Raw genomic sequence first — 22,318 nt, 5'->3', positions numbered from 1 at the left:
CCACTGAGCAGCACCAAGACCTGGATCTGACATTTGTCTGGTATGTTGTTGTTAATTCACATTACTTTTTTTTAAATCAAAATGATAAATGGATTAGAGGGACTGAACGGACAGTAGAAAGTTAATTTATAATAAGTGAATTTGATGGACATGGAATAGGCTCATGCTATAATTTTCATTAAAGAGACATTAAAAACACGTGACATCAATGCCTATCATTGCCGCTTTACATTACAGTTCTCATTGTGGTATTTCTGCTTTAACTCAAAGCAGTCCAAGGACATTGTGAAGAATTGCAGGAATTTTAACGGAATGAGACAAAACATAGCTGGGCTACTTTTTTCAAACGTCGTGAGAAAGCACTCTTTGTGAATAGCTACAGTGCAGCATAGTTTTTACAAGTGCATTTGGTGTATTTATGGCCTTAGAGTTGAAAACTAAAACGATTAGTGGTCAGAGTGTCATCTATTCACATGGGGTAAATTGTACATTAAAAAATATGCATATTATGTAACTTATAGAAACATCCATAGTGCTATATATTTTTTCCAAGTTCAAACAGTAGGCTGGTATATTTATGGCAGAAGAAAGTAATAAATAACCACAAAATAAAAGGTTGTCACAGTGCCATTGATACACAGTGTTAAGTGCCAGTAGCAAAGTTTTTTCGGCCCTGTAGTAAGCAGTGACACACATATATATGTATATATATATATACACTGGCTTATACTAAAATAGTAAATATGCATTCTAATTTTATTTTACCTGCATTTATTTCTCTTAGAAAACACTAGCGGTAAATATACGGCCTATATGAATAGCCACAGTGAGGTAGTATACAGTATATTTGTTGTTTAAAAAGTAACAAAAATGGTCATAAAGTAAAAAGTCACCAGAGTGTATTGAAACACAGCGTTTAACCCCAAATGCCTTCACATTGGGGATGTACCATTTCATTACGCTAAGGTGAATTGCTGTCCATGGTGCTGAAACCTTTGTGGATTCGCCTTGTAGTTGACTAAACAGTATTTTTTGCCCTGCTTTTGGTTACATATAAACTGTATATATAAACAGTTAAAATGTAATTAATACAGACGCATATTACTGTGCCGGGCTTATACTTTAAAGGAACTATGCAGTCGGATTTTATTTTACCTGCATTTCATAGAATTTCATAGAATTTAGTTTTCTCCACAGTTATCACGGATCAACCAGAGGTCATTGATGGTTTTACCGAGCTTTTCATTCACCATCCACGTCACTACATGTATCAGCAACTCGGTATCATTATCAGCCATTTAAAATCACATGGTGAAAAACCCTATAGGCTAGCTAAAGCCGCGATGCTGTCAATGATTAGTGTGGATGTGCTGGCACAGGGCAGGTAGAGTGAGAAAAGGAATAAGAGAGGGAGTGATTTGGAGCGAGAGAGAGAGAGAGAGAATGAGGGAGGGAGGGAGAGAGAGAAAGAGAGAGAGGGAGGATGCTGCCAGCGGAAAATGGCTGCTGCAACCTCAAGCCTATCCTGATACACCGAAACGACATCAAGGTGGAGAGAGAGAGCGAGAGCAAGAGAGAGAAAGATTAGGAAAATGAGAGCAGATGGAGAGAGAATGTGAGCGAGCCTGAGTGTTTCCTGAAAGGAGGATAAAAAGAGAGAGAGAGAGAGAGAGAGAGAGAGGAGACCCTGGGGTGGGCTGCTGCAAGCGGCGGGCAACACCGAGCCATGGAGGGCGAGTAAGTCCTTACATTTTCATTTTTAACATTGCACATATATATTCAATCGTCCGCCAAAAAAAAACAAAAAAAAACCGGATAGGAAAGAACGCCACCACCCTCAGTGTTACACCAGTATCATGCACTGTTATCACATTCGGTGCTCTACAGTTTAGCAGGCTGCCGAGAATAAAAACACCATTACGTAGTTTTGAATCAACAGCATACACCCCATTTCCGATATATCCACGCCAAATTGTGATAAATGTCAAGCCACCTACATGTGGACCTGTGCTTTTTGGATGACTGGCACACGGCATGCACGCACAAAATTAACGAAATAACAACAATTATTGTACTGAGCAAACATCGGGTGCTATGCAGCAATTCAAAAACGAAATGCGTGGTTAGTGATTGGTAAAAACAAGCACGAAATCAGTCAGTGTGTAAAATGTATGGAGGGGGGAGGCGAAATATGGCGAGTTTGGGGCCAGCATCGCGTCATTCAAGACATGGCTACAGTAAAACGAGGGAGGGATGGAGGCGTTGTGATTTTTATCAACGTGTCTCGGGGTTTCATTATGATTTTTTAAAGCCAAACTTTATGAATGAAATGTGATTTTTCTCTCTCCCTCGCTCTCCCTCATTCTCACCCCTCCTCTCCTTCTTCCCTTTTCTAATCGGGCCCCCTCCCCCATCTCTCGTTTCCTCTCCATCCTCTCACCCACTCGTTCGTTTTTTCCTTCTTCTTCTTCTTCTTCTTCTTCTCCTCCATTCTTCCCTTTTCACACGCGATTGCATTGTATTTGGGCTAAAACGTTTTTTGCGGCGAAATGTATAACGCGCAGTGCAGTGTCAAATCCAGTCTCGCTCCATCCCATTCATAAAAAAATATAACATAATATCGGGGTGTGTTAATGAGTGCGTGCAGCAGGGGCGGAATGGAGACAAGGAGCGTCTTAAGAAAAATAATTGCAACAATTAAAATTCAGTGTGCTTTGAAAAATGACAAAAAGATGCAGCTGTGCATGCATTACAAACACATGTCGAACTGCAGTGCTGAATTATTCAGCCGATTTGGCGAGAGCAGCTTCTTCTTCTTCTTTTTGTAAGAACGCCGGGCCTCTGATGGCGATGGGTGCGTTCATTGATACGTCTGTCTTGGAAACACTCATTCTTCCTCCCTCCTCCCATTTGGCCATTTCTCTCCTCCTCAACCTTGGCGTTCTTTCTATCAATTTGCTCCATAGTCCCTTAATTTTGAGCCCATATAGCTCACACTATAGCTTAACATTCTAGCTTTAATTTTCAAACACTCCTAGCAGCAGAAAGGCTTAGATAACACCAAGCCAGACTGATACTTAAAATTAAATTTACCGGTCACATGAGTAATTGCCTTAGCTATGAGTTACTGTATGATATACCTTTGAGTGGTCATGTTGCAAAGCCACGACTCATAGTCCAACTAAGCTGTCAGTTTTGTGGTTTTTGTGTGAATTTCTTTATGGAAACATGTGTGCTGGCATCAATCCGGACCCTGAAATCCTCACTCTGTACTGAATTGTTGTGTTCTGAAAGTTGATCTGGCTTTACCTGTTTTCACTTGAATGACTGTGCATATCAGTTGCTGCAAGTATTTGTGCTCATGTGTGTGCCAGTGTGCGTTTATTATTATAGTACATACCAATAAGTTTATTCTGTTCATCTGGACGTAGAGCTTTTTAGTCTCAGAGTGAAGAGAAAAAGTCACTTGGATGAGTGACAAAGTCTTTCTCCCACTGAAAAGGCTACAGGCAGTTGAACAGAATAGACATTTTGGGATTTCCTAACCTGGATGATTGAGCATGCATCAAGACATTAGGGTACACTGGTTAATCAGCCATGGCCTCGGCTCACTCTTGGTTTCCCTGACAGTGTGCGTGTTCGTGCGGTGGTGATGACACGTGATGACTCCAGTGGCGGTTGGGTGCCCCTTGGAGGTGGTGGCCTCAGTCATGTGGTCATATGTAAGGGGCGGAGTCATGATGGCAGGGGACGGAGGGAGTACATCATACGTGGAGAACGGCTGCGAGATCGAGCAGTGAGTGTGTGCGTGTGTCATGCCTGTCTTTGGTGACACGTTGCTTGTCAACACCATCCAAAGACTGTAGATATATGCTGTCTTAAAACTTAAGGAAGGACTAGATATTAATTGGTTAACTAACTTCTTAAATTGTCTGGAATGATGTTTCTGTCTAGCCGGTGCTGGAGTGTGCAGTGCAAAAAGGGTTAGTGTACAACAAGGTGAACCCCATCTTCCATCACTGGCGAGTAGAGGATCGAAAGTTTGGTCTTACATTCCAGAGCCCTGCCGATGCCATCTCCTTTGAGAAAGGGCTTCAGACTGTCATAGACAAGCTCGACAGAGGTAGACATGAGCTGCGTATAAAATATGATTCATAGAAAATATGTAGGAAAACCTAAGTCATCTCTTTTTACGTTTTCAAGGCTCTGACTCGCCCTCATCCTCCACGCCAGAAGAGGCCGACACTGAGGATGACGGACAAGCTGTGAGTAACCGAACAGGTCATTGTTTGACCACATATTGACTAAAATGGGTTTGTGTATTCTGTCACCTGACCCAAATGCAGTCATTGTTGATTTTTGATTTGCGGGGTGGCATGCAACCTCTATCAGTCTCATACAGGAAGTGAGTCGTCATCCAACAGCAGAAAGGAGATGCTTCCCAAACCCATCACCATAGTGACAAGCGAGTCATCGTCTACTTGCTTCGTGCGGTCGGAAGAGTTTAGTTTTGGATCCAGCCATTCTGTAACCACGCAAACACCTGCTCAGGTAGCACACCACCTCCTGCTCTAGCTGTAGTTTACTGACTAGACCATACCACTGCACTGAGAATAATGTGCACATCTTGATATGTGCATTTGTAACTGATTTTATTTGCACATCTTCTCATCAATAAACACTTTAAAAGCTGAGTAATAATTTCTGCAGACAACCTAGAAAGAGGTTTGTGAGCTGTTTTAGATCCCCCTCCCCTCCAAAAAAAACAAACAAACAAACAAAAAAACAACTGTTTTGGTTGATTTTTTCCCCCTCTGTCCCCACTGTTAAGTCCATGCAAGTTTATTTGTTCTACATTGAGAATGCATAAAGTGAGATTTTAACAGGTGTGGCCTTTTCTATTTCTTGTGTATGAATGTGGGATATCTGAGAAATGAAAACCTTCTATAACCACTGCCATAGTACACAATGTTCCTGACTCACTCTGTAATCCTACACCCTCTCCACAGATCCACACCAGGTCGGGCCAGCACCAACTCTCACAAATGACGGCTGTGTTGAATCCCCCGGCGCCCCCGCCCCCACCTCCTGCTCCACCCACTCCTCCTGTAGGTCCCCCAGCCTCATCTCCCCTGTCCCCCCTCTCACCCACTATTTCATTGCTGGAGGAGGGAGACCTGCACAGTGTGGACCCTTGCAAAGACCTGTGGGGTTCTCGAGGTTATGAGGATTACAGACGGGCAGGGGCCACAAGGACTATGGTTGGGGGGCTGACTGGCGGTGTGGTTGTTGGTGGTGGAGGAAGCCTGCAGGACAAGTCAGAGCTGTGCGTGGTTCGCTTTGAGAAGGAGCTGGCGGGAGTGGGTTCGGCAGGCTGTGATGTGACTGTGAGCCTGGACAGTAAAGCCTCCCAGCGTTTATCCTCATCCTCACCCATCTGTATGTCCATGCCCAATGCTGTATCCGGCGTGTCCTCAGGTGCCGGTTCACCCCAGGAGACGGGTAAAGGCTCGCCGTCGCCCTGCTGCATCCACACATCGCTGGCCACTCCCCGGTCGCGGACTCGTAAGAGAGGAGGAGGGGCCAGTAGTAGTGGTGACCCAGGAGCAATCTCTCCCGATGATGACAGCCCGTGCCCTCAGGCTTCATCGTCATGCTCGTCTCGCTGTGTGTACTGCCGCTCTGTTTTCAGTGCTTCAGAGAATGGGCGGGGCCGATGCAGAGATGCCCCAGACCCGGCCCTGCACTGCCTGCGCCAGTGGACCTGTGTGTGGTGCGCAGAGAGTCTGCTCTACCACTGCATGTCGGACTCTGAGGGAGAGTTCTGGGAGCCTTGTTCATGTGATGACTCAATGGGGGGCCACCCACATCCCCTCTGCTGTGCCCGCTGGTTGGCCCTCCTGGCCCTGTCTCTCTTTGTGCCCTGCATGTGCTGCTACCTGCCTTTGCGCGCCTGCCTGCGATGTGGGGAGAGGTGTGGCTGCTGTGGGGGAAAGCACAAGGCAGTCCGATGAAGCCAGGCTTTTGGGAGGGAGGGGTTTCCTGGACCGAGGGGGTTTGGGTATTGAGAGAAGAGAGCATCCGTTAGGAAGCAGAAGGTTGGCCCTAAATAGGAACAGTGCTCTCAGTAGACCCAGACCTCTGGCCTGCCAAAGCCCCACAGCCTTCCGCTGCATTCGGCTCTTTCTCTTTTCAACCTGGGGCCTTCCTCACTGGTCCATGCCTGCTGTAGGTGCATTGCACTCAGACCAGGCTCTGTGGGAGTTATAGTGGATTTATTGAGGAGTGGCTGATCTAGAGTTAGCTGTCAGTGACTTTATCACAGAAAGAAGGTGGCAGAGGCAACAGTGAAGTGTACACTGTTTCAAATGTCCGTTTTTTTTATTTAGAAAGGAAAAAAACTCAAAAAACAAAAGATGTTTATATATATGATTGTTATAATTTTAATTGGTATATTTTATTAAATGTAAAACATATTGACAGAATCCCCAAATGGCACACACATTCACGTACTCACAAACATGAGATCTTGGGGAAGTTATTTGTTCCATGTTGGCCTGTTTATCAGTCAGATGAACAGATGTCACCCTTTACCTCTAATTTTACCTCAGATGTTACTAAAAACAAAGGAAAGAAAAAAAAGGAGAGATGTTTGGTGTGAATGAGCACATGGTGCATGCAGTCTTCAAGAGAGTACAAGCATCTGAGACCACTAGTGTTGTCCTTTGATTATACCGCATTATACCACAATGGGAGAAAGGTTATCAAATGCAAAGAGACAATTATTGTTAAGGGAAGTTGCAATGATGACCACCAAGACTTAAAAGTCATAACATGATTCATAATGATCCTTTGTAACCAAACACATGGTTACTTTTTTGTTTCCAAAAAGAAAAAAGGAGAATATGTGTCTAGCATTCAGCACCCTCACATTTGCACATACATGTATTTTTCCCATATTCCCAAGTATTTTCAATATATATCATAGAAATCTTCATATCCCACCACTGTACTTGTTGAATCAGTCAAGGTGCTTACAACTGAGGCCTCTGAGCGAGTCTATTCTACCTAATGTACACAGTGACTGCACTGTCCCCAAAGAAAAACAAAACAGGACCCCATGGTAACCAATCTGTTGATGTGTCTCGGCCTCTGTGTGAGACACCACCAAAAATTTAAGTGCAATGAACAATGTTTCAAAATTTATTTTTGTACTGGTTAGTCATGTTAGTATACACTAAGCAGTAATGGAAAAGTGTTGAAACTGAATACTGTAGTGTGTTGCTGTGCTCGACATCAAGCATAACAGAAAAACGTGAACACAAAGTTGTCTTTGAGCAGCAGCACGTAGCTCGCAGGTGCGACATTTGAACGCGTCTGCTGCAGACTGTTGACGCTGTGATTAGAAAAACACACATTGACTTGAAAACGCTGAATGAAACAGGCGATGCGGTTTTTATATTGCTTTAAGTGGAAGGTCAAAAAAGCTGCTATTTTTACGCTATTCTATTCAAACGTTCCCACTGCCTGTTGTCAACTGGAGTGGTTGCGTGATTTAGAAACAAAGCTCCAAGTTTCTGTTCCACCCAGGGTGCGGAAGATTTTGTAAATTTAAAGCTGGCATTAAAGATGAATTTGCCCCGAGACCTTTTTAAAAATGTTGCTGGTGATGTACCTTGCATTTCTATGTTTTATTTTGCTGATTGGCAGGATACATTTCTACTTCCAGTTAATAACCAGTTAAAGGTGCATTAATAGTTCATTTAGACCAAGAAATGGATTACTGGGACAAAAAAAAATCCTTTCATTTTGTAGAAATTCCTTAGAATACAGGTACAGGGATATTTGTTTACAGTATGTCTTTTTGTTTCACCTTACAAATTGCCACATTGCATAAAAGCACACCAGTTCCACTATAGAAAGGTGCATCACTTCCAAAATTAAATACTAACAAGAAAATTTGTGCTTTTTCTGTTAAGTGAAAAAACTTAAATAAGGCCATAATGGTTATATAATAATGTATTAAATGCAATAAGCTTTTAAGTCATCAAAAATCATCACAAAGTAAAAAAGATGTTGATTTTGCAGCTTTAAAAAAAAACAAAAGTCAACAAATTTAAATAACACATGGAATGTACTGAGAATCCCAGAAAGGTAATACAAGTGTAAGTGATGGATATACCTTTTTTTGAGTTTCATTGGCTCAAATGCAACATCACCTGGGTGGACTTTAAATTATGGCAGAATGAACCTTTCAGAAGCTTCACCATATTATTTACATTTTAAGTTTAGCCAAGAATTTTTATCCAAAGTGACTTAAAGTGAGTGAAGAGACAGTAGGGTTCAGAGTCAGGACATGCAATTGCTGATGAACACAAGCCTCGATCTCCTGGTTATGGGACATTGTCTTTACTACTAGGCCAGCCTGCCAACATTGTTGGTCCTCTTAATTTTTTAATTTTTTTTAAAGACGCCCTGTCACAATGGCAGGAAATCCAAACCCAGTCACACGACTGCCATCCCCTGATTCAAAACCTTTGTCTTTCTCTCTCACACACACACTCTCTCCACAAATCTGATAGATCCTCACACACAGACACACGTGTTCACTCGATGGTGCAGAACTAGTAAAGCCATTGCACACAGTTTGCTGCTTCTGGTTCAGAAATGGTGTTAGAGTACAGTACTGACAGTCATGCGATCACAATTGCAGGCCCCATTCTTACATCTTAATAAATGTGCCTTTTGATTTGAGTAATCAATAACTTATGATTTCTAAGTAACTCTGTATTAAGTACTATTTCCTTTTTTGATTATTAATTTCTGCCAATGTGCATATTTTCAAATGTACGTATTTATTAGTTTCAAAGTAATTAATGAGATATTACCTGTTTATTTATTTATTGAGATATTTATTCTGATTCTTTATTTTTTTGAGACAGGTTTTTATCTTCTGTGCTGTCTTACTTCTGACTTTGTGCCAATGTGCTGCTTTGAGGTGTTACATATCGTGGGTTTGTATCATTATTAAACCCTCACTCTATATTTTAAAAGCGTTTTCTTCTTTCTTATGTGTGCATGTATAAAACTCACTGTGCCGTTTCCCAAACACTGGTTCAAATTGCTTTATAACTGTTCCATAGAGCTGTGGAAGGAATCTTTTTTTTTTTTGAAAGAAAAAAGCCTATAAATGTATTATTTTGTTAAACAGACATTTATTTCTTGCCTTTGATTATTACTCAAATATTTATATTATATTTTGTTAAAAAAAAAAATTAAGGAGACTAGTTTTATAAATCTGCATCTCTCCTACAGGAACAGGACTTTACAGTAAGCTACAACAGAATATAACAAGTGACCACTAGAGGGCAGGAACATTGCCTTAAAAAAAGATCCACAAGTATTAAAAAGGGGAGGAAGAAGACACAAATTTTCCATTAAAATAAAAACAAAACAACACCCCCCACAACCACCACCAAAACTGTGATTATCTGTTATCCTTTGGATGCAGGGGTCCATTACTTTGCAGAATACATGTGCTGCCTTTTATGTTTGAGGATCTCAGTGGAGGTGAGGGTCAGGTCTTGATTGCACACATCACAGTGATAAACTCTGGTAAGGCTTGACACTGATGAAGAGCTTGCTTTTCCACCCTCTGGCTCTGAAATAAAATACAAAATAAAAACACACAGTTGGCAAACACACTCACACTTTGTATCAAATTCTTTAGCTCTTCTAAAATAAAGTATGTGGCCTAACGCTTAATGTGTTAAACCAATCAGAGTACAAAAGAAATTCCTGACCTTCCTCAGGCTGCTGCTGTTCTCCAGCCGGCCTGCAGGAAGCTTCATGATGCATTCTTTCCAGTGGAGTTAGAGGCATGTACAGGTCACAGTTGGGACAGCTCCAGAAAGTACGTAAGCACTCACTGTAGAGGTCTTTTGAATCCTGCGAATCATAATTTAGAAATGCTAAAAAAATGCGTAGATTTAATAAGACAAGCTGCGCGGTTTCACTGCAAAATGATCTGTTTTCATGCATGAACAAAATACTCGAGACATTAAACCTAGAACTGACCATCTATCGTTTTAATTTGTAATTGTATTTTTTCATTATAACTTGGTTGAGGAAATGGCACGTTATAATTCATATACAGCCAAACTGCAGCTCTTTAACTATTTTTTGTCTGATGTCTCTGTTGATGCAGTTAGGTTAAAATCTTGGTTCTGACGTACACTCTGCATCTATATGAATAACACTGAAAGGGACAGTCTAGTATATAACAGTAAGGGTCATTGAGGGTCATTGTCTAAAAAGTTATGGATTCCTCGTACAAGGTAAAAGTATTTCAAAAAAATGCATTTTGTCACTTGTATTACTTTGGAAGAGATTAAATTTCTGGCATAGCTTTTGATTTTGGAGGTTGATAAGTGAAACAATATATAAAGATCTCTCAAATAACTTTTTAAAAACCCCAGACAAACCTACAGTCATGAAAAAGAAATTTACAATGTCTTTCATTTCTGTGGTTTAAAATATCAGGACATATTAAAAAAAAAATCACCTGGTCCTAACTAGATTCTTTCTCATGAGAGGTTTAAGCATAGCCCTCTTAAGGTCCTGCCGGCATTTCAAGAGGGCTGAGGTCTGAACTTTGGCAGGGCTATTCCAGCACCTTGATTCTTTTCTAATTCAGCCAGTCTGCTGTAGATGATCAGTTAGCCAAGCTTTAGCTGTCAGATAGATGGCGTCACATCTGACTCCAGTATACTTTGTTATACACAGGAAGACTCCAGACCAGCAAACATCCAAACCTACTTTAACACAGCTGGTTACACTTGCAGATGTTCAATTAATCAAGTGCATTTGATTAACAACTGGCTGCTACTTTCCATTTTACTTCACATGGAAGCAATTTGGGTAATTATTACTTTTATTATATTTATATATATGTTTTATTTTCTTAATTTTGGGATGTTTTTAGGATGTTTTAGAGACCAGATGTTTTTTTTTTAATTATGTTCTGATATGTAAAATTGTCCTTCTTTCAACTTCCATTGCTATATAGGGAATGTAATATGTAAATACAGCCCTAAGAGCTGAAACAATAATTTCTTTGAAACTTTAACTCAATGCATTTCTGAATTGCTGCTATTTTTAGACAAACTCACAGCCAGACAGTTGTAGGTGAAAAAGTTGGTGACACGTAGGCCTCCTTTAATGGGGTCTGGCTTGGCCTCGGCTCCTGGAAACAGCGGGTTTAAATCTCCAGCTTTAGTGTTCGACGACACAGACTCAGACTGAGGACCAATGTACAGGTTCTGGGTCTGGAAAGCTGAGAGTCGCCGAAGGCTATAACTGACCTGTCAGGGAAAGTAAAAAATACACAAAGAAACATTTTGATTATTAACGTATTGATCTTATGTACATTGTTTACATTTTATCAGCTGTTTTGTGATGTGTTAAATTGTTTCTGGAACAAATGGGCGATTCTTCTAACTTTATTGTTCTGCTTCTCTGTGTTCTAGGATCATCAAGTGAAGGCCATTATACAGTAACAACCAAGCTGGCACATCAGTACCTCAGTGTAGAGCAGAAAGCGGACCAGGCTTTCACTCAGCTTTTGCACAACTCTGCGGGACACCCCCTGCGCGGCTGCTGCTCCCCCGGTTGAGTTCTGTCCCAGCTGGGCCTGCAGCAGGCGCTCCCATTCAGCCCTGAGAGTAAGCGCTGTGGACAGCACCTTCAGAGCCTCCTCTGGCTCCTTCAGCTCCAACTCCAGCCAGCCGTCCACCACTAGTCGCATACAGTCAGCGTTAGTGTCCACTGAGTTTGCTACCAGCAGCAGCGCCTGGTGAACAAATTAGAAATGATTAATACATCATATATGAACTGGCAAAAACTGGAAGTAATGGAAGAGACGATGAAATAAAACCATAACCTGACACAGAATCCCCCATAAAGTTTTCCTTTCCACAGCCATTATTCATCCCTATATTCTGATGTTCCTCTCTTTATTAAACCTGCACACTGACAACATTGTGCCACAGTTCTTGCTACTTAATATGTTACTAAGTGAAAAAAATAAAAGAAACTGGAAGAAAGGTATACACCATCCAGTTTAATTTACTGTCCTATGTGTGGTGCGTACCCAAATAGCACATCGTAATACAAAGAGAATTCCATGTAATCCAGTTTAGTTTAATTTAAAAGCATGCAACTTGGTGCAACACTGGAGCGAGTGCATTAATGGATTTCAAGAAAATATTACTATGTTAAGTATTTGTCCCCACTTCTGACAACACATTTCTTGCAAGCAAATGTTTACATATTTTCCTTAGGGATTAATGAAGTATTCTGATTCTGATTGCTTCCATTAGGAGTTAAGAGACTAAATAACGTCTAAAATAGACTTTATTAACAAATCATCAGCAAGTGTGAGCATCTCTGTAAAAGACCAAGTATTGTCAGTTTGCTGGTCTGGAGCATTCAGGTGTGTGTCATCACAATGCCACAGTCTTCCTGACAGTGGAGGTCTCAGCAAATTCACCCCAAGATCAGACTGAGCAATGCTCAGAGAAACTGTAAAAACCCCATAAGCTACATCTCAGACTCTACAGACCTCAGTTAGCATGTTAAAAATTAAAGTTCAAGTACAATTAGAAAAGAATGGAACAAGTGTAGATTATTTGGAAGGACTGCCAGGAGAAAACCTCTTCTCTCTGAAAGAGCACTTAGCATGGTGTGGTTTTGTAACGTTATGTTGCATGATATATAAAAATATGAATGTCACAGAACATTAGGGTGTAATTTAATTTGAGCCATTCAATAAAGTGCCTTTTTTTGGTAAAAGTAAAAAAAAAAAAAAAAAATTGTCCTACTCTGAATTGGTAATAGCATCAAACTGGATTAGTTTTGTTTACATTCACAATATCAGGTGTCTTTAAGATAATACAGAGCGTTATTATCCAACATGTTTTTTTGTTTAAATGTAGTGGTTTGTGGAGGAAATGGGGATGTCCCACATCAGGTACTAACTTGCAGCGCTGGAACCCGCACACAGTTTGACAAATAGGGTTTGTTGGTCTCCAACAGAGTGACGAAGGCTAACAGCTGGTGTTTGGTGCTGTCTCTCCTATCAGGCCCTGCAGGCAGGAAATACAGATGACATGTGAGATATTCAATAGAAGATCAAAGGTAAACTCAGTGATCAGAGGGCAGAAAAAGAGAGATTTTGTTTAACTGGAAACAAATGAAAGCACTGCTGACCCTTTATTGCCTTGAGCAGGTTACGGTTTGTCTTTGTCATATAAAGTTGGACTTTATATGTATATTACACATAAAAGTCTGTATATATATATATATATATATATATATATATATATATATATATATATATATATATATATATATATATATATATATATATATATATATATAAAAATAAAGTTGGACTTTACATGACAGGAAATGTGGTTTCATATAATAAATCAGATTAGTGAAGATGTTGTTTTTGCTAGTTTCAAAGTAACTTTGAAAAAGAAATGCTCCTCCTTGGTATCTGATTGAGAATTTAGACTGTGAAATGTAAAATTGTTTAGGAAAATCTGTGAAATGCTAATGCTTTAAATATCTTAAAATATAATTCTGACCAGATTAACCCACCAAGGTAAAAGCGTTATCTAATTACAAGCCAAATTTGTACAAATATCAAAAATACTTTTATTTACAATCCAATGTAATTCGTCAAAGAAAAATTCAAAATATAGTGGGATTCAGAATCAACCAACCATCTAAGGGTGAACTGATGGTCAAAGAGAATCAAACAAATACAAATACAGTGACTCATTTTATGAGGGACAGATTAAGATTTTTACAAATTAGACATCACATAGAGATGGTAACTATTTGGATAAGAAGTCTGTTGTTCTGAGGATCTTTATAAAAGCTTATAAATCAGTGCCAAGGTTTAGATGTTTTCCTAAATGATACAGTGGATTAACAGAATGAAAGAAGAAGGCATAATACGCATAAAAGAAAATTAGAAAAAGAGGGAATTTCATACTGTAGTTGGAAACATGGGGAAAATTAAATACATAACAATGAAAAAGTATATTAACTCGGTGTTGGAGAGAGTTTCGATGAAAGAACGTGATGAGATTCTTCAGGACACCTGCACAAAGCAGTTTTTGAACTTTTTCGAGGAATATGTTGCTGGAGGGGTTTTGAGGGGTTTTATTCCCCCATTTTTTTGGTGTTGTACACTACAACAGCAATACTGATGTAAATCAAAATCAAATCAAATCAAAATTTATTTATATAGCACACATTAAAACAACAGTGTTGACCATAGTGCTTCACAGTCAGTAAAAGCATGAGACAATTAAAACAAACAATAAAAGAGGACAACAAACAATAGGTAACAACACAACAAGCTAGAACAGCCAACTAGACAGAATCAAAAGCCAAAGTAAAAAGATAAGTTTTAAGACGTGATTTAAAAGACTGGATCGACTCGGCAGTACGAATATGAACAGGGAGGTTATTCCAGAGTCTAGGTGCCACGGATGCAAAGGCCTGGTCACCTCTCAACTTCATTCGAGACCTAGGTTGTGCTAGGAGCATGTGATTGGACGATCTAAGTGCTCTGTTGGGATTGTATGAGTGGCGTAGTTCAGAAAGATAGCTGGGCGCTAAATTATTCAGAATATTAAAAGTGAAAAAAAGAATTTTAAAATCTATACGATATTTAACAGGGAGCCAGTGTAATTTGGCTAAAATTGGAGTTATGTGTTCATGGATTCTCGGACCTGTTATGGTGTAAGGTGTAAGACGAGCATGGAATAAATATCCAATGTAAAAGTGCCCCTTTCTGTTAAGGTTTGAGACTAGATATATTAGAAGAATGAAATAAAAATAAATATTTGTTCAGTATTTTCTGATAGCCAGTAAGAAAGCTCCTATAAGAAAAAGGTTAGCATCAGTCTCAACAGAGAAAAGAAGGTGAAAGTTTGTACACTGTTGGGAACTTTGGACTAGAGGTATCATCAGATCAACTGTGTAACGGCTTTTATTTTACATCTGCTGTACAAAAAAATAAAATAAAAATAAGAATGTGAAGGTAGGTTGTACCCATTTCTCCAGTGTCACCCTCAGGCACCTGTAACACTTCTGGGTCACTGGCAAACACACTGGTTGGGTGAATCACCACTCCTTGCTTATTCCTTGTGTGAAACACCTACACAACATAAGATCACAAAATGGAAGTTTCATTTTTCTCCTTAATTTTTTTCAGTCACCATAGAAATAATCAGATTACTGTATATTCATATGTTATAAAAGGAAATTCAGTGTAGAAGGAAGCCTGACCTGGTCAGAGTCTTTGCGGGTGGAGTTGTGTTCATCGGGCAGTGCCAGCTGAGGGTACAGGCCTCTGCAAAGCAGAAGCTTGAGCAAAGCCTGCTGGTGTGAGGACAAGTCCTGACTGACAGCCTCCTGCAGCTCTGACACATTATGCCGTAACTTGAACTTCACCTCCTATTGCAAACCAAACAGCACCATGGGAAAAAAATATTAATAATAACAAAACTGACTTCAGCTTTTCACCAGAGCCTGCTATACTTCTTACTGCTTTATTTGAAAGCTGAACTTGAAAAACTAGGCAAAACAAAACTTGGGATGGGATGTGATAAAATTAAGAACAAGTTTATAGTGATATTTTTTTCTGTTACACCTTCTAAGATACCTGTATGTCCAAGTTCTGTCCAGACCCCTCCTTGTTCGTCTTAGACCTTCCTGTTTCCTCTGTGTCTGATCCTGAAGAGTCTCCTTCCTGACCCTCCTCCAGCCTCAGGACTTTACGTTTGCTTCCCTCCTGCTGTTCATGATCTCTCTTCAGCTGATGCAGCTTTCTCCTCTCAGTTAGCCTCTCCCTGCGTTGCACACGGTCACCACAAGGGGGAGTGCCATCTTCTGATTCCAGCAGGCTGTGGCTCCTCAGCAAGTCCTAATAATGAGAGGGATTTCAATACTCGTTCTCAATCGCTAAAAAGCCTGAAAATGTTTTATGAATGTATGAAATGCTTTGTGAGGAGCCTGCCTTGAACTGTCTGCGTAGGTTCACCATCTCATACAGCCGCTGCTCCTCCAAGCCTCTCCTTCTGCACCATTTTCTTGATCCACCACCTCTCTCCCCTTTTACCTGTTTTTAAAATCAGTTTTGTGTCCAGTGAAGACCATTTTATGACCTAACTGCTCCAGTGTTGATTCTCATAATATTAAACATCCAACACAACATGATGCTTGTTTTACTGACCTCCACCCAGGCATTGAAAGTGTTGAGGAGGGTAAAGGGGTCTCCTTGGTTGCTATGCAGGGGCTGCCGGGCAGTGGCACAATCTGGATTGTGCTGTGAACTACGCAGGAAAGGTGACTGAACGCTGAGGGCTGCTGCCACTGTCAGCACGGGCTCCACCAAGTTAAACAAACAGCCCAGCACCAGCATCTTCCCTAAACAGACACAAACGTGCTTAACCTGAATCCAGCTGATGGATGATCACAATGTGTCACTGTCAATCCATGTGAAACTTTATATAATTACTTTTTATGAAAGAAAAGCCTTAAATTATGTATATTACATATTTTAACATGTTAAAAACTTTCTTGTTATTTCTTCCACTTTATTTCACTCTCTTGCAAGCATCCTAAAAGTGACTTAGGAAAAAACAAAACAAAAAAACAAACAAACTCCAACATGGTTCTGCTGTATGAAATCTTACCTATGACCACATCAACGGGAAGCTGTGCCAGCAAACTACCAATAGACGTCAGTTCACCACGACTGTCTAGCGCCCCCTGTTCCTTTAGATAAAAAACAGCATTCTGGATACTTGCAGCCGGGGGTGGATCAATGAAAACAAAGGAGAGTGGATCTCCAAGAGACATGCTCTTCATCTGCAAGAACAGAAATGAATAGATGAAGTTAAAACTTATGCAGAAGAGTTAAATAAATAAATAAATTACTATTCTACTAACCTGCTATTCACAGAATCTTATTACCTGAAGAATGAGGGAGTCCAGAGCAACTCTGTGGATTTCAGGCACAGGATAAGGTGCGAAAGCATTGTAGTCAGACTCTGAGTAGAGCCGGTAGCAAACGCCTGGACCCGTACGACCAGCTCGACCTTTTCTCTGCTCAGAGCTGGCTCGGCTGATCCAGAACTCTTGTAGGCGTTGCATCTTGGCTTTAGGGTCAAAACTCATTTCTTTCACCTTTCCTATAAAGCAAGTTAAAAAAAACAACAACAATTTTTATAGTTGCTGTTCTACTTTTAAGTAGTGCGTTATTTTGCTGTCGTTAACACTATAGCATTCTCTATTTTACAAGCTAAACAAGAAAATGTAGCTTTGCACATTCAACTTCTCTGAAGCCTTTTACGTCCTGATTTAATTACGTTTTGTCATTTAAAACAAAGCTTTGCTGCAAAATTTAAATTTCAAGGATGTACCATCAAACTCTAGGGGGTGAGAATAAATGTACCACTCGTCCCATACCTGAATCAACAACAAAGCGCACTCCATCTATTGTGACTGATGTCTCCGCAATATTGGTAGAGATGATGCACTTTCTCACCCCAGGAGGAGCAATGTCAAACACCTGAAGAGTAACACAGTGACAGAGGCACAATTAGAATTAGAAAATCGTAACTCTAAATAACAGCTTCAAAGCTGACTGTACCTTATCCTGCTGAGCAATTGAGAGGGTGCTGTGCAGTGTTAAGATTATCCAGCGACGTGTGTGTGTGGCATAAATCTGACAGGCCTCCTGGATGGTGGAGATCTCTGCCACACCGCTAAGAAAGAGCAGCAGGTCACCACGCTCCTCTGGGGGGTAACGCTGATCGATGCCCTGCAGGATGCGCAGATACGGTCTAGGATCCAGTTTCTCAGACTTTGAGGACTGCTCCTCAGGAGGAATGGGCTGGTAAATAACCTAAGTACCATCCCACAGGGGAAAAACAGGACATTAAACAAAAACAACTCTCAGACATGTCTGCTACTTTGATACAAAATTTTACCATTTAAATTTGTAAATAGAAACCAACACCTAGACTACCAAAATTTGAGGACTTAAAACAAATACAGCAAGTACAATATTTTTTTAAAAAGTGGCTTTTTTAAAAACTGCAATCATTTGACTTGTTGTTTGCGTTTTATCCTAAATTAAAAAAAACTAATCAAGAATAAAAATGTTTTGGCCCAGTATCTTTTCAGTGCATGTTTTTTGCCTACTAGATGCAAGAGGCAAAGTTTTAAAAATCACATCATCTTGAGTAAAATGCATATTTACACCTGTGTTTAGGGTTTGCCTCTGGTTACCTGAATAGGAAACAGCCTGCCTGGGACCTGCAGTACAGGAGCACCGCTGAAATAGTTAGAGAACAGTTTGATGTTGATGGTGGCTGACATGAGGATGAGACGTAGGTCTGGGCGGTCAGCCAGCAGAGAACGCAGGACCCCGAGAAGAAAGTCACAATGGAGGTGTCTCTCATGGACCTCGTCAACAATCACAACCTGGTACCGGGCCAGCGTACTGTCCTGCTGGATCTGTCGAAGCAGCAGCCCCTCTGTAAGGAACAGCAGCTTGGTTGCTGCGGTTCGACTTGTCTCAAAGCGGATCTGGTACCCCACCTGAAAAAGACCAATAACATTTGTGAGCTCCAAGAAACTGAAAAGTATCATATATTTAATGCAGTTATAATAAAGTCAGTGTTTTAAGCAAATTTCTATAATATATTTCACTAAATTAAATATGGATTTTATTCTACTTGCTGTAGTCATCCTCATCTAGACGGAAAATAATACAGTTGGGTGAATAAGTATTTGATCCTCATCTGAATTTGTCAGTTTGCTCACTTATAAAGAAGCAAACAGTCTCTAACTTTTATGGTAGTTTCATTTTAATAGAGTAAAACAGAATATCAACCAATAATCCAGAACAAAAAACATTCCATAAAAATTTGAAATTCATTTGCATGTTACTGAGCGAAATAATAATTTGATTCCCTACAAAGCCGGAAAAATTCTGGCTTCCACAGATTGGCTGTGTATCCACGTAACAAACAATTTACAATCAATAAATCAATTACAGATACTTCTGATTTCTGAGTTATGTATATAAAGCATACCTGTCCACAGAATCAGTTTCTTTCATTTCAACCTCTATCAAAGGATGTCAGGGAATCAGTTTTGAGATGCCAAGCAGCAGCCAAGAAACTTGAAGAATTTAGAGATTGATGTAAAGACAAGAGGGCCAAAATCCCCCCTGAGATGTGTACAAACCTGGCGACCAACTACAATGTCTTACCATCATGCGTGCCCACAAGGGTCAGGGTACTAAGTCATGTTTTACTTGGGGATCAAATACTTATTTCACTCAGTGGCATGCAAATCAATTTATAACTTTTATCTAAAATGGAGGAGGGTTTTTTAGTCTGTTTTTAAGATTTTTGGTTAATATTATGTGTATCTCCATTAAAATAAAACTGGCGGTAGTATAAAAATGAGAGACCATTCATTTCTTTGGACGTAGGCAAACTTAAAAACTCAGCAAGGGATCAAATAACTATTTACTCCACCATATGTTAAAATTGTATTTATTCTGCTCAAATATTGATTATATTCTTTTTCTATTTCCTTTTTTCCCCCCTTTTAGTTAACCGATGAGCAAAATTCTAGCTGATATTTTTTCAGTCAACAGATGGACCCGAATTATAAAGTAAGTTTTTAGAGTTCCCTAAAGTTTCCGTAAAGTCATTTTACTTTGTACTTTTAAGTGTTTTGGATGAAAGGTTGGGATTGAATTCAACAAATGTAACAATCTGTCCTGACAAACCTTTGATCCATACTGATTGAGGCTCTCAAAGCTGACTCTCTTTGCGAGGGATATACAGGCAATGCGCCGAGGCTGGGTGCAGGCGATGTTATTGAAGCCAGCAGAGAGAAGGTACTGAGGGACTTGGGTTGATTTTCCACAGCCCGTGTCCCCTGCCACTACAACCACTGGGTGAAGTCGCACCAGCTCCACTATCCGATCCCGGTACTGGAAGATGGGCAGGTTCTTCTGCTCCCGGCGAAGTTTGGCAAGTTTGCCAAAACTCTGTTTCTGGCTGAAATCCAGGAAATGCAGGAGCGCCAAGCGGCAGTCGGAGACCTGTTGAGCCCCTGGTCCGGAGGACCTCTGTCTGCTTCTATGCTCTGATTTTCCCATGCGCTCCTCGATGTCCCTGGTGCACACAGATACGTTAATCCGGTAGCGAGCATCGTACTCTTTGGGAAGGCCAAGATCCACCTTGCCCCTGTCCCTCCCTTTGTCTTTGTCCTCCTTTCTGATTTCAGCGCCTGTGTTGTCTCTCTTCGTTTTAAACCTCTGAAAACGCTCAAAGAAAGCCCAGAACTCTTTATGTTCAGAGCTGCCAGCCTGGATGTAGTCATACTCCCGGAAAAAGATTTCGTCCAGCTGGGCTCGGCATTGCGAGCTGCCCCAGTCCCAACTCCTCTTCTCTGAAGCCATAGCGTTACTAGCAAAAAAATAGCGTTACTTACCTCCACCAGAATTAAGCGGGAGTCGGGTTAACCCCCTCATATAATACTTAACTTCCACATGTATTCGCCTTTCCAGGCTCGTAGCAGCCTAATGTTACATCTACACTAGATAAACTAGAGAGCGCATTTCAAACGCTAAAGATTTACATTTGCCTGAATGACACAAATCTTTAATACTGCTTTAAAATGCTAAATACAGACAACGGTATATTACAAAAATAAAAACCGGTGGGAAAACTGGAAACTCTAAATAGGGGACAATAATACGGGTGGACAACTTCCGTTCCATCCTTTAAAATCTTCCGATCTTCCGGTGAAAGCCAGCGTTTAAAAAGAAAGTGGTGATTTGTAGAGATGTCACGCCCTAAACCTGCTCCTCATTTTGACAGCGTAAAATGTTGTTAATGATTTATTTGAACTTGCCTTTGTCCAAGGTAGAATGATCGTATAGTATATCTTTAATTACTAAAAAAAAAAAAAAGGGACAAGAATTGGGTGGACAATTATTTGAGATTTTGGCAAATCCACAAAGGGTCAAATATATACTTACACCCCCACTATTAGTTGTAAACATGTTCCTTTGCAAGTTGCACCTCAACCAGATAATTTTGGTACCCATCAACAAACTTCTAGTATCATTCTGGCACCCTTATGCTACAAAATTTGGTGTTCTTATGTTTGAAAGCTTCACCTTTACTCCACCTCTTGTCAATGCGGCTTAATAATTCAATCTCTGTAAAACCTTTCTCCTGAAAGCATTTGGCTTGTGTCAATTTTGGAGCAGGAGCTTCTTTCTTGGTTGGAACCCTCTCAGTTCATGGCAAAGTAAAACTCGCTCCACTGTGAAAAGTGACACTGATGGCAGGGTTTAGTCTTGGTGGTTCCTGAACATCTTAAACATTTTTCTCTTTCTTGAGGGCGACAGTTGAGATCCTCCTTCAGACCTTGGTAAACTGGTGATGTAACCAAACAACATGTACTTGCATACAGTTGTTTTAACCAATGATACTGAAAAATTTCATCAACTCTCGTTTGAAGATTAGAATGGAATAGAGCTTTATTGTCATTGTACATGTACAATAAAAGTATGGGTGCTCCACACCAACTGTGCCAGAGGAAAAAAAAAAGAAGAAAAGGAAAAAAAAGAAAAAAAAAAAATCAGGCATGTATGTTGAGGGTCAAGCTCGATGCAATACATAAGCGTCCTGAAACAAAGAGTAGGTGAATGACTGTGCAGGAGATAAGAAATATTTTTATTTAAAAATATCTGCAATAAAATACACATTTACAAATATTTGGAAACAATTTAACTTTGCAGCTAGTACTAATATTGTGGAGAATTGAAGCGTGGTCACATGTTACAGCAGAAGAGAAAATTTAAACTAAACCTGTGTTTGACCATTTTGTGTTTAGAGAAGGGAAATACGTTTTTTTTTTCCAGAGATTTCAGCTGAACTTGTGAACTGATCCATAGGAGGTAAGCTGCAATGAGCTTGCTGCCTCAGAGCTTTCAATTCAGAAGTCGGGGAGGAAAAATATAAAAAAACAAAACAAAAAAAATCCAAACAGTGTTGGGAATTTCTTAAGATATAGAGTTACATGTATGAAATAGGTAACAATCACACTGGAATCTACTGTGCAGGAAATAACATTATTCTCCATTAAAACATGATAAAAATACACAAAAATAAAACATTTATTTACATTCAAAAAT

The 22,318-nt window shown here is 40.1% G+C and overlaps 2 protein-coding genes across 2 annotated transcripts; one reads left to right on the top strand and one right to left on the bottom strand.

The window, feature by feature from the left end:
- The first annotated feature begins 1,118 nt into the window (after window positions 1-1,118).
- spred3 (sprouty related EVH1 domain containing 3) lies at window positions 1,119-9,457 on the top strand. Its single transcript, XM_085184376.1, has 6 exons — window positions 1,119-1,737; window positions 3,631-3,796; window positions 3,955-4,123; window positions 4,204-4,265; window positions 4,393-4,551; window positions 5,010-9,457. Exons 1-6 carry the CDS (start codon window positions 1,727-1,729, stop codon window positions 6,012-6,014), a joined length of 1,572 nt encoding a protein of 523 aa, XP_085040502.1. The 5' UTR covers window positions 1,119-1,726; the 3' UTR covers window positions 6,015-9,457.
- Window positions 9,113-22,306, bottom strand: dhx34 (DEAH (Asp-Glu-Ala-His) box polypeptide 34). Its single transcript, XM_085184364.1, has 16 exons — window positions 19,895-22,306; window positions 18,379-18,690; window positions 17,738-17,992; window positions 17,554-17,656; window positions 17,059-17,276; window positions 16,779-16,953; window positions 16,316-16,509; window positions 16,100-16,201; window positions 15,746-16,006; window positions 15,370-15,537; window positions 15,133-15,238; window positions 13,039-13,145; window positions 11,582-11,851; window positions 11,172-11,363; window positions 9,804-9,948; window positions 9,113-9,661 (listed from the first exon to the last, which is right to left on the bottom strand). The coding sequence occupies exons 1-16, from the start codon at window positions 20,570-20,572 to the stop codon at window positions 9,519-9,521; spliced, it is 3,429 nt and encodes a 1,142-aa protein (XP_085040490.1). The 5' UTR covers window positions 20,573-22,306; the 3' UTR covers window positions 9,113-9,518.
- Between the last annotated feature and the right edge of the window lie 12 nt (window positions 22,307-22,318).

Source organism: Neolamprologus multifasciatus, chromosome 14 (genome assembly GCF_963576455.1).
Source record: "Neolamprologus multifasciatus chromosome 14, fNeoMul1.2, whole genome shotgun sequence".
Taxonomy (NCBI): Eukaryota; Metazoa; Chordata; class Actinopteri; order Cichliformes; family Cichlidae; genus Neolamprologus; species Neolamprologus multifasciatus.
The sequence above is the reverse complement of the archived record's forward strand: the minus strand, read 5'-3'. Positions and strand labels throughout refer to the sequence as shown.